General features: G+C 35.6%; 1 protein-coding gene across 4 annotated transcripts in view; it reads right to left on the reverse strand.

Moving 5' to 3' along the window:
* rai14 (retinoic acid induced 14) overlaps positions 1-13,511 on the reverse strand; it is a 36,311-nt gene that overhangs the window by 13,452 nt on the left and 9,348 nt on the right. For all 4 annotated transcript variants that reach the window (XM_011481863.4, XM_011481866.4, XM_078955824.1 and 1 more), the window contains 5 exons: positions 4,483-4,613; positions 3,075-3,163; positions 2,765-2,829; positions 2,020-2,077; positions 1,731-1,801 (listed from right to left, as the gene is read on the reverse strand). In XM_011481863.4, coding sequence (XP_011480165.1) covers positions 1,731-1,801; positions 2,020-2,077; positions 2,765-2,829; positions 3,075-3,163; positions 4,483-4,613 — 414 coding nt within the window. The remainder of the gene's footprint in view (positions 1-1,730; positions 1,802-2,019; positions 2,078-2,764; positions 2,830-3,074; positions 3,164-4,482; positions 4,614-13,511) is intronic.

Below are 13,511 nucleotides of genomic sequence, written 5' to 3' on the forward strand. Positions count from 1 at the left end.
TACAGTGGCAAAAACATGCTGACACAGAAGCTCTAATACACTATTCTGCCAAACAAGTCCGAACTTTAAAATATTTAGTAAAAGAAACCAAAGTGGATTGCTTCTCTATAGTCCTTGTTCATGGTGATTGGTTTAAAATGACAGCATGCATTTCCTACACATTAAGCAGCTTCTTTGTTTATTCAACATATGCATGTTTTTCTTGCCCCTTTTATTTCATTCGAAAATGCAAAACAGAAAACTAACAACTTCAGAAATCAGATTTTTTTTATTCTGTGTTTTTGGAATGTTATATTCAACATACCTGAACAACTTTACCTTTTTTAGAAAGTAAAAACAAAACAGTAAAGTCTGTTTAATCCTGATTGTCCTTTTGAAAAAGATATCTGTGTTTGCCATGCAAAAGTATCAAATAAATAAAACAGAAAATCATAAACATTAAGTATTAGTAAATAAAGGAAGAACCTGAGACAAGTATGGAACCACTGAAACTGAGCATATGTTTACTGAAGAAGAAGAAATTGTCACGTTTCTGACCCATGTCAAGGCTTTTGCTGTGAAGAAGCTGACGTTTTGTAAATATTCCATTTCAAGACCTAAACCGTGTTTGAGCCGGCAGGTGTTCCTCTGTTTCCGACTATAGGTTTAGGTATGTCCAATATAGATCTGGTACAGATACATGATAGAGCAGTGAGGTCTGCCCAGGGCTACAGCTTCACATGTCAGGTGACTTTCAGGCTTTTTGTATGCATCTACAAACAGAAAAAAGAGCTTTACCTCCCTTGTGTGATTAAATCTGGCACCATGATTACTATGGCCAAAAAAGAAGAAAACCGAATTGACCTTTATCCTTAATTACATGGCTGCCAAATCTAAAATGTAAAGCTTAAAATAATGTAAAAAATAAAAAAAAAGTAGATACGCATAACTTTCTCTGTGTTTAACTACATGAAAAGAACAATAACACTGTTGACTGAGTCGAAGTGTTTTTGACAAAAAACAGCTTGGCAGAGGAGGCCTGCTGTGACTGCACAACTACACAGTGCCAGCATTGTGGCTTCAAAGCCCGGACCTGACAGCAAGAATATGGAACAAGTTTGGATTTTCTTTCAACAAGCCAACATAGGAATGATAGAAGAATGGAAATAAACTGACAACATGTTCTTTTTCCAGCCCTTTTCTATCTGCTGTCTCAAATTCTTAAACACACATTTCCAGCTCAAACATCTCAGCTGAGTAAGAACCACAGGCACGGTCTGTCACTGCAATGGAGACCACATGTCTGCGGCTGGAGTTCTCACAGTACCCTGACCTTCTACCTCACACACTCAGACATGTCCTCACTCAGTATACAACTGTAATCAGTCTTCAAACCGAATCAGCAAGACAAAAAGTTCACATGAAAATCTTTATGTTAAAACATTAAATATGGAGTAATACATTTTAAGTTTCTTGGATAACGTTCCTATCATTATTTTGTAATAATTGAACTGTTTCATAAAGTTTTAAAATCACTTCTTAAAAGAACAAGGCAAGACTTGCAGGCAAGAGATGCAATGAGAATTTAACACAACAACAAAAAAGATACACTTTCATGGATTACTAATTTTTTCCCCCTAGAAAGTGAAGTCAGTTGAAACCTAGTTTTTGCCTGCACATTATTTCAGAGTATTAATAAAATGACAGGAAAAGGATCAATTCAGAGTGGACATGATCATTACAGTACGTACAGCATCTTTTAGGTTGATTGGACTTCTGAGTTCACAGAGCAGCTGAACAATCTGGATGTTCCCATTGGCAGCTATGGATTACAAAAATAAAAAAAATATAACAAAACATACGTAAATGAAAAAAGCAAAAATGAATCACCCCAAATCCCCAAACAGCAGATGATTTATCAAATTAAATTAGAGATTAAACTTAATCCCAAAATTGTTTTCCCACAGTCTTGTCAAAGGAGGCAAACCCTGAACAAAAGCCTTTCTGCATGGTTACCTCCCAGGTTATTGAGGCACTCACCAGCGTAATGCAGAGCAGTCTTTCCTGTGTTGTCCGTGGCATCAACAGCACACTTATTCTAGAATAGGAAGAGAACATTTAATTTGGGAATTAAAAAAATATATATTCTTACCAACATAAAAACAGTAACACAAATGAGATCAATGCTTAGAAAATGAACACTTTGCATATAAAAAAAGCAGTGCTTCCCAGCTACAACTAAAATGCCCATAACACTAAACTGACACCTGAGTTTTGCCGATATAATGCACAAGCTAACAGTTTTCTTTTTTTGTTTGTTTTTTCACAGGCAGGTTTTAGGAGAGGTATTGCAGTTTCCAAAAAGGTCAGCAAGGCAGAGCAGCTGTGTGTGCATCCCTGTGTGTGTAAGAACTGCTGATCTGCACACACAATCAGCACGCTGAAGAAATGATGAAGTTAAACTGTCCGCTTGTAGTCGTCTCAGGCAATTCATGCAGTAGGGTTTCATATGGTTCATGTTGTACTTTCACATTCCATTTCTGCATCCACAAGGTCACGCTTCTAAGAAAAATGGTGCTGAGTGACACTGATATTCAACGCCGTGTTTTCATTTTTACATTTTTGTGGAATACAGCAGATATTTCCCTGAGAGAGAAAACTGTTCTAAGTTTCTGACTCAGTCGGTGCGTTGAAAATGCACAGCCCCAAAAGACTAAGTATTTGTCTGTGAATGTAGAGTTAAATGAAAGTGATAAGATTTGAATGTGTCATTTCCAAACCTTACCTGAACAAGTTTTTTGCAGCATTCCACATGATTGTTCTTTGCTGCCAGATGTAAAGCAGTAAAACCTTTAAAAAACAAAAACAACAACAGAAAAATCCAAATATGATTTGGCAGATTGACAAAGAAAGAAAAAAAACAATAGAAGCATGTAGAAATATGTATTTTAACTGATTGGGCATCAATTTAGACTTTTTTTTTAATTGATTCAACTTTTTCATTGTGCAATACTTAAATACTGAAAATTGCTTACATTTATGAAAGACATAAAAGATCCTTTCTTCTATGTGTACCACATAGTTGGAGCACATACCTGAAGCATCGCTGACTGACAGATCAGCTCCATGAGCCAAAATCGCTGCTAAGCAGTCTGTGTGACCGCCAGCAGCAGCTAAATGAAGGCTGAGAAAAGTAGAAAAAAGCTAATTAGAAGTGCAATTTTTTTTAACTAGTGCTTTTTCATAACATTGCTTTTCTACTTTTTAAAAAAAAATCAAAATCCATCTGTGTATCACAACACTTACACTAGGAATTAATTTTTAAAACATAAAACTCATCCAAGAAACCCATCATCCACCTAAACTATTGGAGTGATTTTACAATTCTTAATTATCCTAGAGTACAAAATATGTTGTCTGAATTGTTTTACATGCATCTGCCCAGATTATCTATTAAACGACTGTAAAAAGCTTTTATCTTTTTAGCAAAACTCAACATTTACCATATTTGCAAACTCCAAATGCAAATAGCATTATTTTATTTTACTGTGATTCACAAATTCATACATTTGTTTGGAGGGAAATACATTTTTAGAATACATCATAAGTAAACCCTTGTTTTTCGCGGGGGTTACGTTCCAGAAAGAACCCGTGATAGGCAAAATCCGTGAAGTAGAAACCTCTATTTTTTTAAAACAATTATTATACAATTAAATACTCTGTTATACATAGAAAAGAAAGAACAAACCATTTTACAGGCTCAAATATTTGTTTCACAAATCAAAGTACTTTAAAAACGTTTTTTTTTTCAACAAATAACTTCTGTACTATCAAATAATAATTTGAATCATCGATGTAAACAGAAGGCTTCAAATCGCGGAGATTAGCCCCGCCCACCGCGACCCGAGAATAATTGAATTAAACGGTAGAAAATTTAAAATGATCATGAAAAAATACAAAGTACAAACGGACAAATAGTGGCTCAGGTGTATTTTAATGCTCTTCAGTCTGAGAAGCTGCAGTGTTTTCTCCTTCTCAAGCCCGCGGTGCAGCTGTGTGTGTTTGTTCGGGAGAAGAACATAGTGATTGACAGTTGGTGTCGCTCTTTTTCTATGGGTTTTAGAGAAACTTGAAATTGCAAGATGATTTGCATGTACGTAATTTGGAAAGCTGATTTACATACGTGTACATATTAAACTGCAACATTATTGACGCACAGGTAGAGAAGAAGCGGAGTGACTTTTTTAGCCAATCAGAATGCAGAACACAATGCACGATGCAAATCCGTGAAGTAGCGAAACCGTGAAAAGTAAACCGCGTTATAGCAAGGGATCACTGTATAGTAAACTACAAAGAAGTCTTGGGATTTGACACATTTCTGTTCTAATTATTAATAAATAAAAAAAATAGGTGATGCATATACAAAAAGAAGAAGCCATGTCCTGAATCTGTACAAAGGGCACTTTCATGCCTTCTTTTGTAGACAACACAATGAATGCTTACGCAGATTTGCCTTCATTGTCCAGTTTCACAGCATTGGAACCTTTTTTAGCAAGAAGAGAAGCGACCTTCTCCACCTCGCCATGCTCCACTGCAGCAAGGAGCCGCTCATCATTTTTGTTCCACTCGTTAGTCTAAAAAGCAAACAAAAAAAGTCATTTGACCAAGAAGGAAAAACAATCAAGAAGTGAGAACATAAAAATTTATAAGACACAAATATCTACATATGCAAGTGGTGTAGGGCTGCACGATATGAGGAAAACTCGCGATGTGCGATATTGGTGATTAATATTGCGATAACGATATAATTTGCGGTATATAAACAGATATCAAACCAACCAAAAACATCATTTCCATTTCAATGCAACAGTATAAAAATTATACTCCAAATGACCCTTGTTGACATAGGAGGCAAACATCAAACATAAAAGGGCTCATCTGATTGATCAACAACGTAAACGGTCCTTCCGATTGGTTAAATGCATAAAGGGATTTATTTCATTTATTCAATATTTCAAGCGGCCATGAGTTTGTTTTAGCACATTTAACCCTTGTACTATCTTAAATGACCCCCCCCCCTTACTTTGACGTGTTCTCCCTACCATGACAAAGACGGATAAAGGTGGAAAGATTTCATGTAATCCATGGACACCAGTGAAGATCACAGATCATTGAAGAAAAAAGGTTCAGCGCACTGTCTGGTGGGTCTAGATGACCCCACTCCCAATGTTAAAGTGCCTAGGATAGCACAAGGGTCAAGGTAACCATTTATTGCGATTTTCGCCGTCTTTTGCGGTATGCATATTGCACAGCTTGATGTCGCGATAACGATAAATTTGCGGTATATTGTGCAGTCCTAAAGTGGTGTTAAAGTTTAATAAGGGGTACACTTTTTTAATACCATGTACTTAAAGCAAGAATAAACCAAATCTCATCTAAGGTAACAAACAAAAACAAAAAAACAATCAATAAGTTTACGGTAAATATTTTCCTTAGAATAAAACACTTGAGAATTTTTAAAATTTTAATTTTTCTAAGAGGAAAATCCTTTTTAACCCCTGTGACCTGGACAAAACATGTCTAAGAACAGAGATTTAAAGGGAATGGGAATGCAGTGCGGATGTTCTCACAACAGACCTACCGGTAATATGCCATTACTGACAACCTGCCAACCCCCAAGAATTAGCTCATGGGTAGCCTAAAGTGCAATTTTATTCAAGACTAGCTTCACATGAAGCTACTGACAATGTAAAATTCACAGCAGTAAGTGGTAGAAGTAGATTGTTGCTACAACCACATAATTTCCATACTATGTATTGTCAAATGAGCAGATTGTTAATGAGAGATACGACTCCTTAGCCTGCATTCTTAAATTCATCAGTCACCTCAGCTTGCAAATACCTGCTCGTATTCATTTGCAGTAAAGTGTTAGACCTGATCTGATAGTCCTGACCTGCACATGGCAAGTGAGGTGAACTGTGTCAATGCATAAATGCATGCAGTGCTAAAATGTACTCTATTTATAGGACCAGCTATAAGCCAACCAAGCACCACGAGGTGTAAACAGCCGATGTGGAAAACATCCAAGAGCAATCTGCACTAAGCATTCTGCAAAGACAGTAAAAAAAAAAAAAAAGAATCCTGATCTATAAAAATCCACTGCATCACCTGAACAAGTGAGAGGAGCTCAGAATGCTACAGCCTGAAGTCTCTGAGAGTTGAGTGTTGAAAATGACAAAAACAGGGTTTTCAAAACTAAAAATCTTTTTTCATTCTCTACATTTCTTTGAAATGTATGTAAAACAGTTAACACTTCTGCTCATCTAAATCATGTCTATCTAACCAACAAATTATTGATAAATACTAAATATAAGAAACAAGACAAAGCAGGCACCCTTTACTACTCAGAGTTTATAATGAATGGGAATCTGTTTGCACTTTTGACTTTTCAAAATAAAACTAAAACATACTGTTGCCACAGATCACTTCAGACCCTTATATGGACAATTTCCTTTTGAAATCCATTATTTACAGTATTTACAGCATTTCTGAGTCATAAAAGGAGCAATATTAGACCTAAAAAATGCACTGTGGACAAAAGAGCAGAGAAGCTATTTTAACAAAGGAGCTGCAAGACAGCCAAGCTTTTCTCAATATGACTGTTGTACAGCAAAAGAGCACGCAGCAAGACATGAAGTCTCCTGCGGTGTGGAGGCCTGGATTTCTTATTTTCACAGAAGTAGGCTGAATTTCCCTCACTGTCTGCTGTTAATGAAAGTCTCCTGACTTGTAGCAGTCATGTGTTGCTTAATGAGGCAACACTGCACTTTCTTCTCTAAAATACACACACATGACAAACTTCAGCACATCAAGAGAATCACGAGGCAAATGTACGAAAGGCTGCGCATCCGAACATCTCCTGCATTTGTTCTGCCTCGCTGCTAAAGTCAACAAACTGAACTTGGAAGGAGCATCAAAGGCGTTTTATTTACATTGTTCAACACGTCTTCAGTGAAGCACAGAGGATTTGCTCAGTGGAGGCTGGCACTTTTCTAATCTCGCCTTGTGGATGCCAGGAAGGGCCAACCCAGATGCTGTAATTGAAGGCCTTTGCGATCCGGAAAACAAGAGCTAAACAAACCCACCCAGAAAAATGAAAGATTGCTTAAGTGGTTGATATTAAGAATGGTTATGTGGCACATTTTTAAGTGAAGTGTATTTCAGGTTGTACTTCAGTGTACTTGGCTGGATTTCCTTAAATTGTTCTAGACCCAAACAGACTTAAGCAAATTTGGATGAGCCTGGATGCTGGTATGACTTCATCCTTTTTTTTTTTTCTTAAATCTTTTGATTTTCTAAATCTATTTCTTATGAGAAACATTCTATATAAGTGTAGTCAATTGTCATTGACAGGACCTTCCTATCATTTTTGACAGTTAAGACTTCAGAAAAGATCAAATCTAGTAGTTTACACACAAAAATGGATAGTAGTACAAAGTTTGTCATTCGTCTAAGCTTGTTCGATCAAGGAAGTGTTTTTTTTGTTTGTTTCTTCTTTAATATAGCCTTAACACAGACTAAAGGGCAGTCAGGACAGAGCAATGTGTCACTGGTAGCACCAGGCTATATTTTAGTGGACAGGTTTCAGTGGAGCGGAATGCCTGCCCCAGTTTTAGCCACTTATAAAGTAGTGCCAACACACAGAGACTCATGAAATAAACATGGACTGGCAGAAAGACTACACAATCAGACTTGAACACTAGAAAACTGACTACTAGTGCAAATTGATTTGCTATGGGCAAAAAAAGGAAGAAGAAAAAAAGGATACAATTTAGGCTCAATGCCATTATACATGTTTCATAAGGATTTTATTTTTTTAAAATATATTTTAATCCCAGTGACTAAAAGTAAACTATATGATCTTACCTAAAAATCTACATAAGATTTTTTTCTTTTTGTAAATTACTGAATAATGTGCTTAAAAATAACCTATACATTCCCAATCCTAAGGGTTTGAATACATTTTAGATCAGGAAGATAGTCGTCACTCTGAAATCATTATCAGGAAGCAACATTTACTTCCTCTCTTCTGTCAGTCTGTTTCCTTTTCTTGTGTTCTTCTGTCTCTCTTGCAGGATGTCACTCTCTCTTTTGTAAGTTTCACATGAAAAAGTGTTTACTGTAGCTTAGGTGTGTGTGTGTGTGCTCTCTCTGTTTTCAGACGGACACTCATTAGGACACACAAGGAACCTTTTGATAACACCGTTTCCTGTTGGTCCAGGCCAAAAGTTGGTGGCAAAGTAAGAGTTTTGGAAGGCACAGTGTAAAATAATGAAAGATGTAAATGTAAGGTCAAAAAGCACACATCAAAAAGAAATAAATGATATAATTATATCAAAGATGAAACATTTGTTTTCATAAGATGAATCATTTTCAATAAAATCATTGGATCCTATTTTTTTTTTCCATTTTTAAAGAGTACACAAATACATATGATATAAAAATAACTACATGATAATCTAGATGTTTGTGAAATTTTACAGGAAACTTTTACTTGTTCTTGATTAAATCTGCTTTTTTTTAAATAAATAAAGGAAATGTTGTCCTTGCAAGTTAAATACATTTCCAAAGCAAATGTTATGCAAATCTATGGGTTTCTATTCCAGCCTCATTGTCATGAGCTAAATGTCTAGTGAGTAAATCTAAACAATGTCAGATCAGGATGGGAAAAAAAAACAGGATACAAACAAGATTTGAAATGTTGGTTTCCAGTACTAATGAAACATCTTGGATGAGATGATAGATAAGGCAGAAAAAATACAAATAAATATCAAAATGGTATATACTTATGTTAAAAATAGGTGAAAAATGACTGTTTGGGTTATGTATTTTTTAAGGACATATAAAAATGTAGGATCGGACAAATAAAGGGAATTATATTAAAAAAAATATCCAGAAAATAAGGAGAAAACAAAAGCGGACATGTCAAATGATTACTATTAAAATTGTAATCATCTTTTCTCTGAGAACATGAGCACACAACAATCTCAATCCTAAGTCACGCTCTAACCCACATTTGTGTTTTGTACATCGAAGAACTATGTTGTATTGAGGATTTGTGAAAGAAAAGTGGGTCAAATAGGTGGCAAGACAAACATTTGACAAAATGAAACTCCAGGGGGGGGAGGGGGGGATCTACAATGGCATAACAAATAATTGTTTTCCAACTAGACTAGCAGGACAGAGAAGAAGTCCAGACAATTGTGTGCACTATAAAATAAACGACAACGAAAAAAACTGACACGCATACAATATCTGTTTCCCTTTGATCAACGCTGCCTTTAAACTTCAAACCCTTTGCGCGCAGCAAAAGGCTTAAGGAATCCTCAAACAAAACCTCCTTTCTCAAACTCGCCACAGCTGAAAGTGCTTCCCATCCTCTGTCGTACAAACAGACGAGGACAAACAACAACACAACCTTGAAACTCAAACCAGGAATGAAAGAGAGAGTGTGCTGAAGTATTAAACAAACAGCAGATGTTTGCTCTTATAAAGACAGATGCAGCCATAGATTTCCCAGTACTCACAATTGTTTGCCTCACATGCAGGCTATAAAACTAAATTAGATGTCGAGAATGTCTTCTTTAGTTTGGACACAACTACACAAATTTGTATTAAACTCTATCCATACTATCCCTTTCTTGTTAAACATACTTCTGTTTAAAAAAGCTTAAGTAGTCTGTACAGTCGGCGCATATTATACCAATAATAAGCTGCTGGAGGCATGATTACAGGACAAAAAGAGTTAAAAATTAAAGCGCATTCTTATCCCATACATTCTTTTGCCTAATCAGAAGCTGGTTAATATTTTAGAGCTAATAATAATTAGCCAAGATTTGTCATAAAGATGTAGTGCTAAGAAACTAAGATACTTATATCACAAGAGAACAACTTCTTTTTAAGTGAAGTGGATTTATTGATAGTTGTCCATTTTCTGGCTTAAAATCATTTTTAACAAATGGACTTTATACTAAACGTGAGACTACTCCATTTTTCTTTGCTACTTCCCAATGGATAGATAGCTGGAATTTATGTTATAGTGGTTGCTGTTGGAATTTTGTTAGAGCGCTTGCCTCACAGGGAGAAGGCCTGGTTGAAATCCCAGCTGGGACTTTTCTGTGTTCATTTTAATTTTGAGTCATTTGATGCAGTTACATTTTGAAAAGGAAGAAGCTTTTCTGTTAATCCATTTTAATTGTCGAATTAGACATTTCTAAATGAATTTTGCTACACATTTACCAAAGAACCTATTGAAAATGAAACATCAAATACCATTTTCATTATCATTTTAATTAAGTGACAGAATAAGCGGTGTTGAAGAAGAAAAGGAAAAAGCATTTAGACGGATTGATTTTTCATTTTAATTTTGAGTCAAAAAATGCAGCTTTATTTTGAAAATGAAAAAGCATTTCAGGTATTGACTTTTATTTTTAATTATGCTACAGAATCGCTTCCATGCTCCCTGTGCAGGCGTGGGTTTTCCACACTCCAGCTTCCCCCCGCAGTCCAAAAACATGCTTCATAGGTTAACTGGAGGTTCTAACCTGTTTATTAGTGTGAATGTAAGTGTGTGTGGTTGTGTGGCGCTGCAACCTGTGCAGGGTGTTCCCCGCCTTCACCCATCAGTAGATGAGACTGGCTAAAGTAATTCTTTGAAGCATGGATAGATGGAACACCAAGGAGGCTATTTATGTCATGGATGTGTTGATAAGAAAACATTTTCAAATGTATCGCAGTTAAATTGATGGATAAGAAAAGTCAAATTCCAGTCTGAGCATTTCCTTCCATTAGTAGTCTTACATTTTACACGCTTCAATAAACAGCACAAAGTCTAAAAACAACAACCGGGATGTCATTTCTACATCCATCTTTGTGAGTTTATAAAACATTTAAACCCTGTGGTTGGTTTACATGTGCAAACTTTACAATAGCATTAAAGGACACTTAAAAATTGAAATATACTTTTATAACTTAATACAAATATATACTAGAAAAATAATGTAATGTTGAAATACAAACCAATCAAATTAGATTCATGTTTTGTTTTTACCAATTGTTTTCTAATGTTTACTCATATCATTAAGAGTTTACAGACTAATAAGGGCAGCAGTGTGTTTTAAGAAGCTGGCCATTCCTGGTCCTCCTTTCTGTTATTATCTGGCTCATTTTGATGGGAGCCCTATCCTTTAATTTGAGATAGAGGAGCTTACTGTTAAATTACTGGCAGTGCACTCTGGCTGTAAAACAGTCAAGTGACACACTTACAGCTATGTGTTCAAATAAATTAAGTTATGGTAGAGAGGAAGAAGTAAGCACAATCATTACACAACCTATTTCATAATTTATTAAAAAAAAGATTCAAAGACTAAACTCAAAAAGAAAAAGAAAAATGAGGGGTTGATTGAAATAATAAATCAGAGACTAATCAACCAAGGAAGGCTTGTATGTGTGTGTGTGTGTGTGTGTGTGTGTGTGTGTGTGTGTGTGTGTGTGTGTGTGTGTGTGTGTGTGTGTGTGTGTGTGGGTGTGTGTGTCAATATGGTGTGTGTGTGTGTCAATTTGGTCCATTACATGGCTGAACCCAATCAGGAATTTGGGGCTTGGTGTCTACTAGTGTTCATTCCCTGTTGTTGCATTCTATGATTGTTTTCCCACTTAGGATGGTCACTTTAGCTGTGAGTGCCCCCCCTGAAGTATTCCTACATTTTTGGCAGACAGTCAGAACTTGTCATAACAGCAGGAACTGTGACTGAATGTTGGTAAGATCCCAGCGGTAGTGCAGAAATAGTGAAAGAAGCATTAAACAAAACTATTAGCTGAAACCGATATTATAATGTATCCCAAATTATAGTATTAGGAGAAAAAAAAGTTTCAAAAGTCTTATTGAGCACTGACTAGTTAAATTCCTAAACATGTTCGACTTGAGAAAGGGTCAAATCATTCCATTCCTGAATCAACAAACAAACAAGGGTTTCTTTTGCTGCATTTTTTTCATTACTGATGTGTAAATAATCTAACTGAAGACATGCAAGCAATTTCTGACACAGCCTGCTTTTCATTGTGTTTGCCATTGTTTACGAGATCAAATTCTATTGTTTTCAAGCTCTTCACAAGAAATCTAAGAATACATTTATTATAGTGAAAAGAATTCCTGCGAGAGGATCCAAAGTTCATAAGAACAAACACTTCTTTCATAGAGTCTAAGAAACAGAGAAAAATCCTTCCTGGACACAGTTATCAGTTGTTCCAAACCTCACAGAGGCGTACTGTCAAACCAAGAAAAAAAGAAAAGGTTTATATTTTCTAATTGCATTTCGCCATTTCACTCTGATCTGTTCGCACTATATTCACATGATCTGTAAAGGATTGACACATGCCAAAACCAAAGTATAAAGCCATATATCTCAACTACCTTCTGCCTGATAAGCTGCTGGTTTTGCTGCCATAAAACCAAAGTGACTTAACTGTGTTTTGAAGTGATCTGGCCTTGCACAGTTTTTGTTTTATTTTAAAATTGTGAAATATTTTGTACTAGAGGATCAATTGTCCAATTGTCTTTTGAGACTTCTTAAAAAAATGTATTAAAGTAAAATGGTAGATTCTTTGTATTTAAATGTCGCATGTGTGAGTAGAAAAGTAATATCCAAATAAAAACATAAAAATTAGTATATGTTAGAAATCACTGAGTGTTTTCAAGACCTAAGGTATTAAAAAATGAGAGCCATAAAAAATACTGTTAAAAATCAGTCATAAAAAAAAAAAAAATCAACTGCCATGTTTGGACAGGATCCTGTAACGCAGTTTTACTGTCAGTGAGATCACTTTCAGGAGGAGCTGAGGCATGGAAGTGATGCAATGAATTCAAATGTCAAAGCCTTTTTGGAAACTATTAGTGCCATGCCCTTTTGGTTACAGTGAAGAGAAGCAATCCAACCTCCAGCCAACAAGGCTTTTAAAAGTCAAAATGGGTAGCCAGTCTTCTATAAAGGGTACTTAGCCAAAATCAAGACACATTTTACCAAGATTCCACAAAAAATGTTTGGGCACAAACTGCCTTGGACTTCTTTGTGGGGGAAAAAAAACTAAGATACATTTTTAGGCCTGAAACTGAAATCCCACAACAAGTAAGAATTGAAATAAAGAAGGGAAAGTAATGAGATATCTTTGAAACAACAGTCTTGGTAGTGACAATGAACATGGAGACAAAAAAATAAGCAGAAAACTCTCTTGTCAGGTTTTTTTTTTATTTTTCTCTTTTTATTGACTTTGATCAAACTTAACATGTATTTCTCTCACAAGCAGATGAAAAAATACTTGTAGATTCAGGACTTCAGACTTTTGACTGCATTTATTCTTTAATTTTTAAAAGTATTAAGTATACAGTACGGGGGCACATTTAAAACAATACAATTGTTTTACAAGGAGGTTTGACCCCATTAGTTAGATTTCAATTTTAGCCAGAATGAACAATA

This window comes from Oryzias latipes, chromosome 12 (assembly GCF_053564925.1).
Source record: "Oryzias latipes strain Hd-rR chromosome 12, Olatipes_Hd-rR_3.1".
Classification (NCBI taxonomy): Eukaryota; Metazoa; Chordata; class Actinopteri; order Beloniformes; family Adrianichthyidae; genus Oryzias; species Oryzias latipes.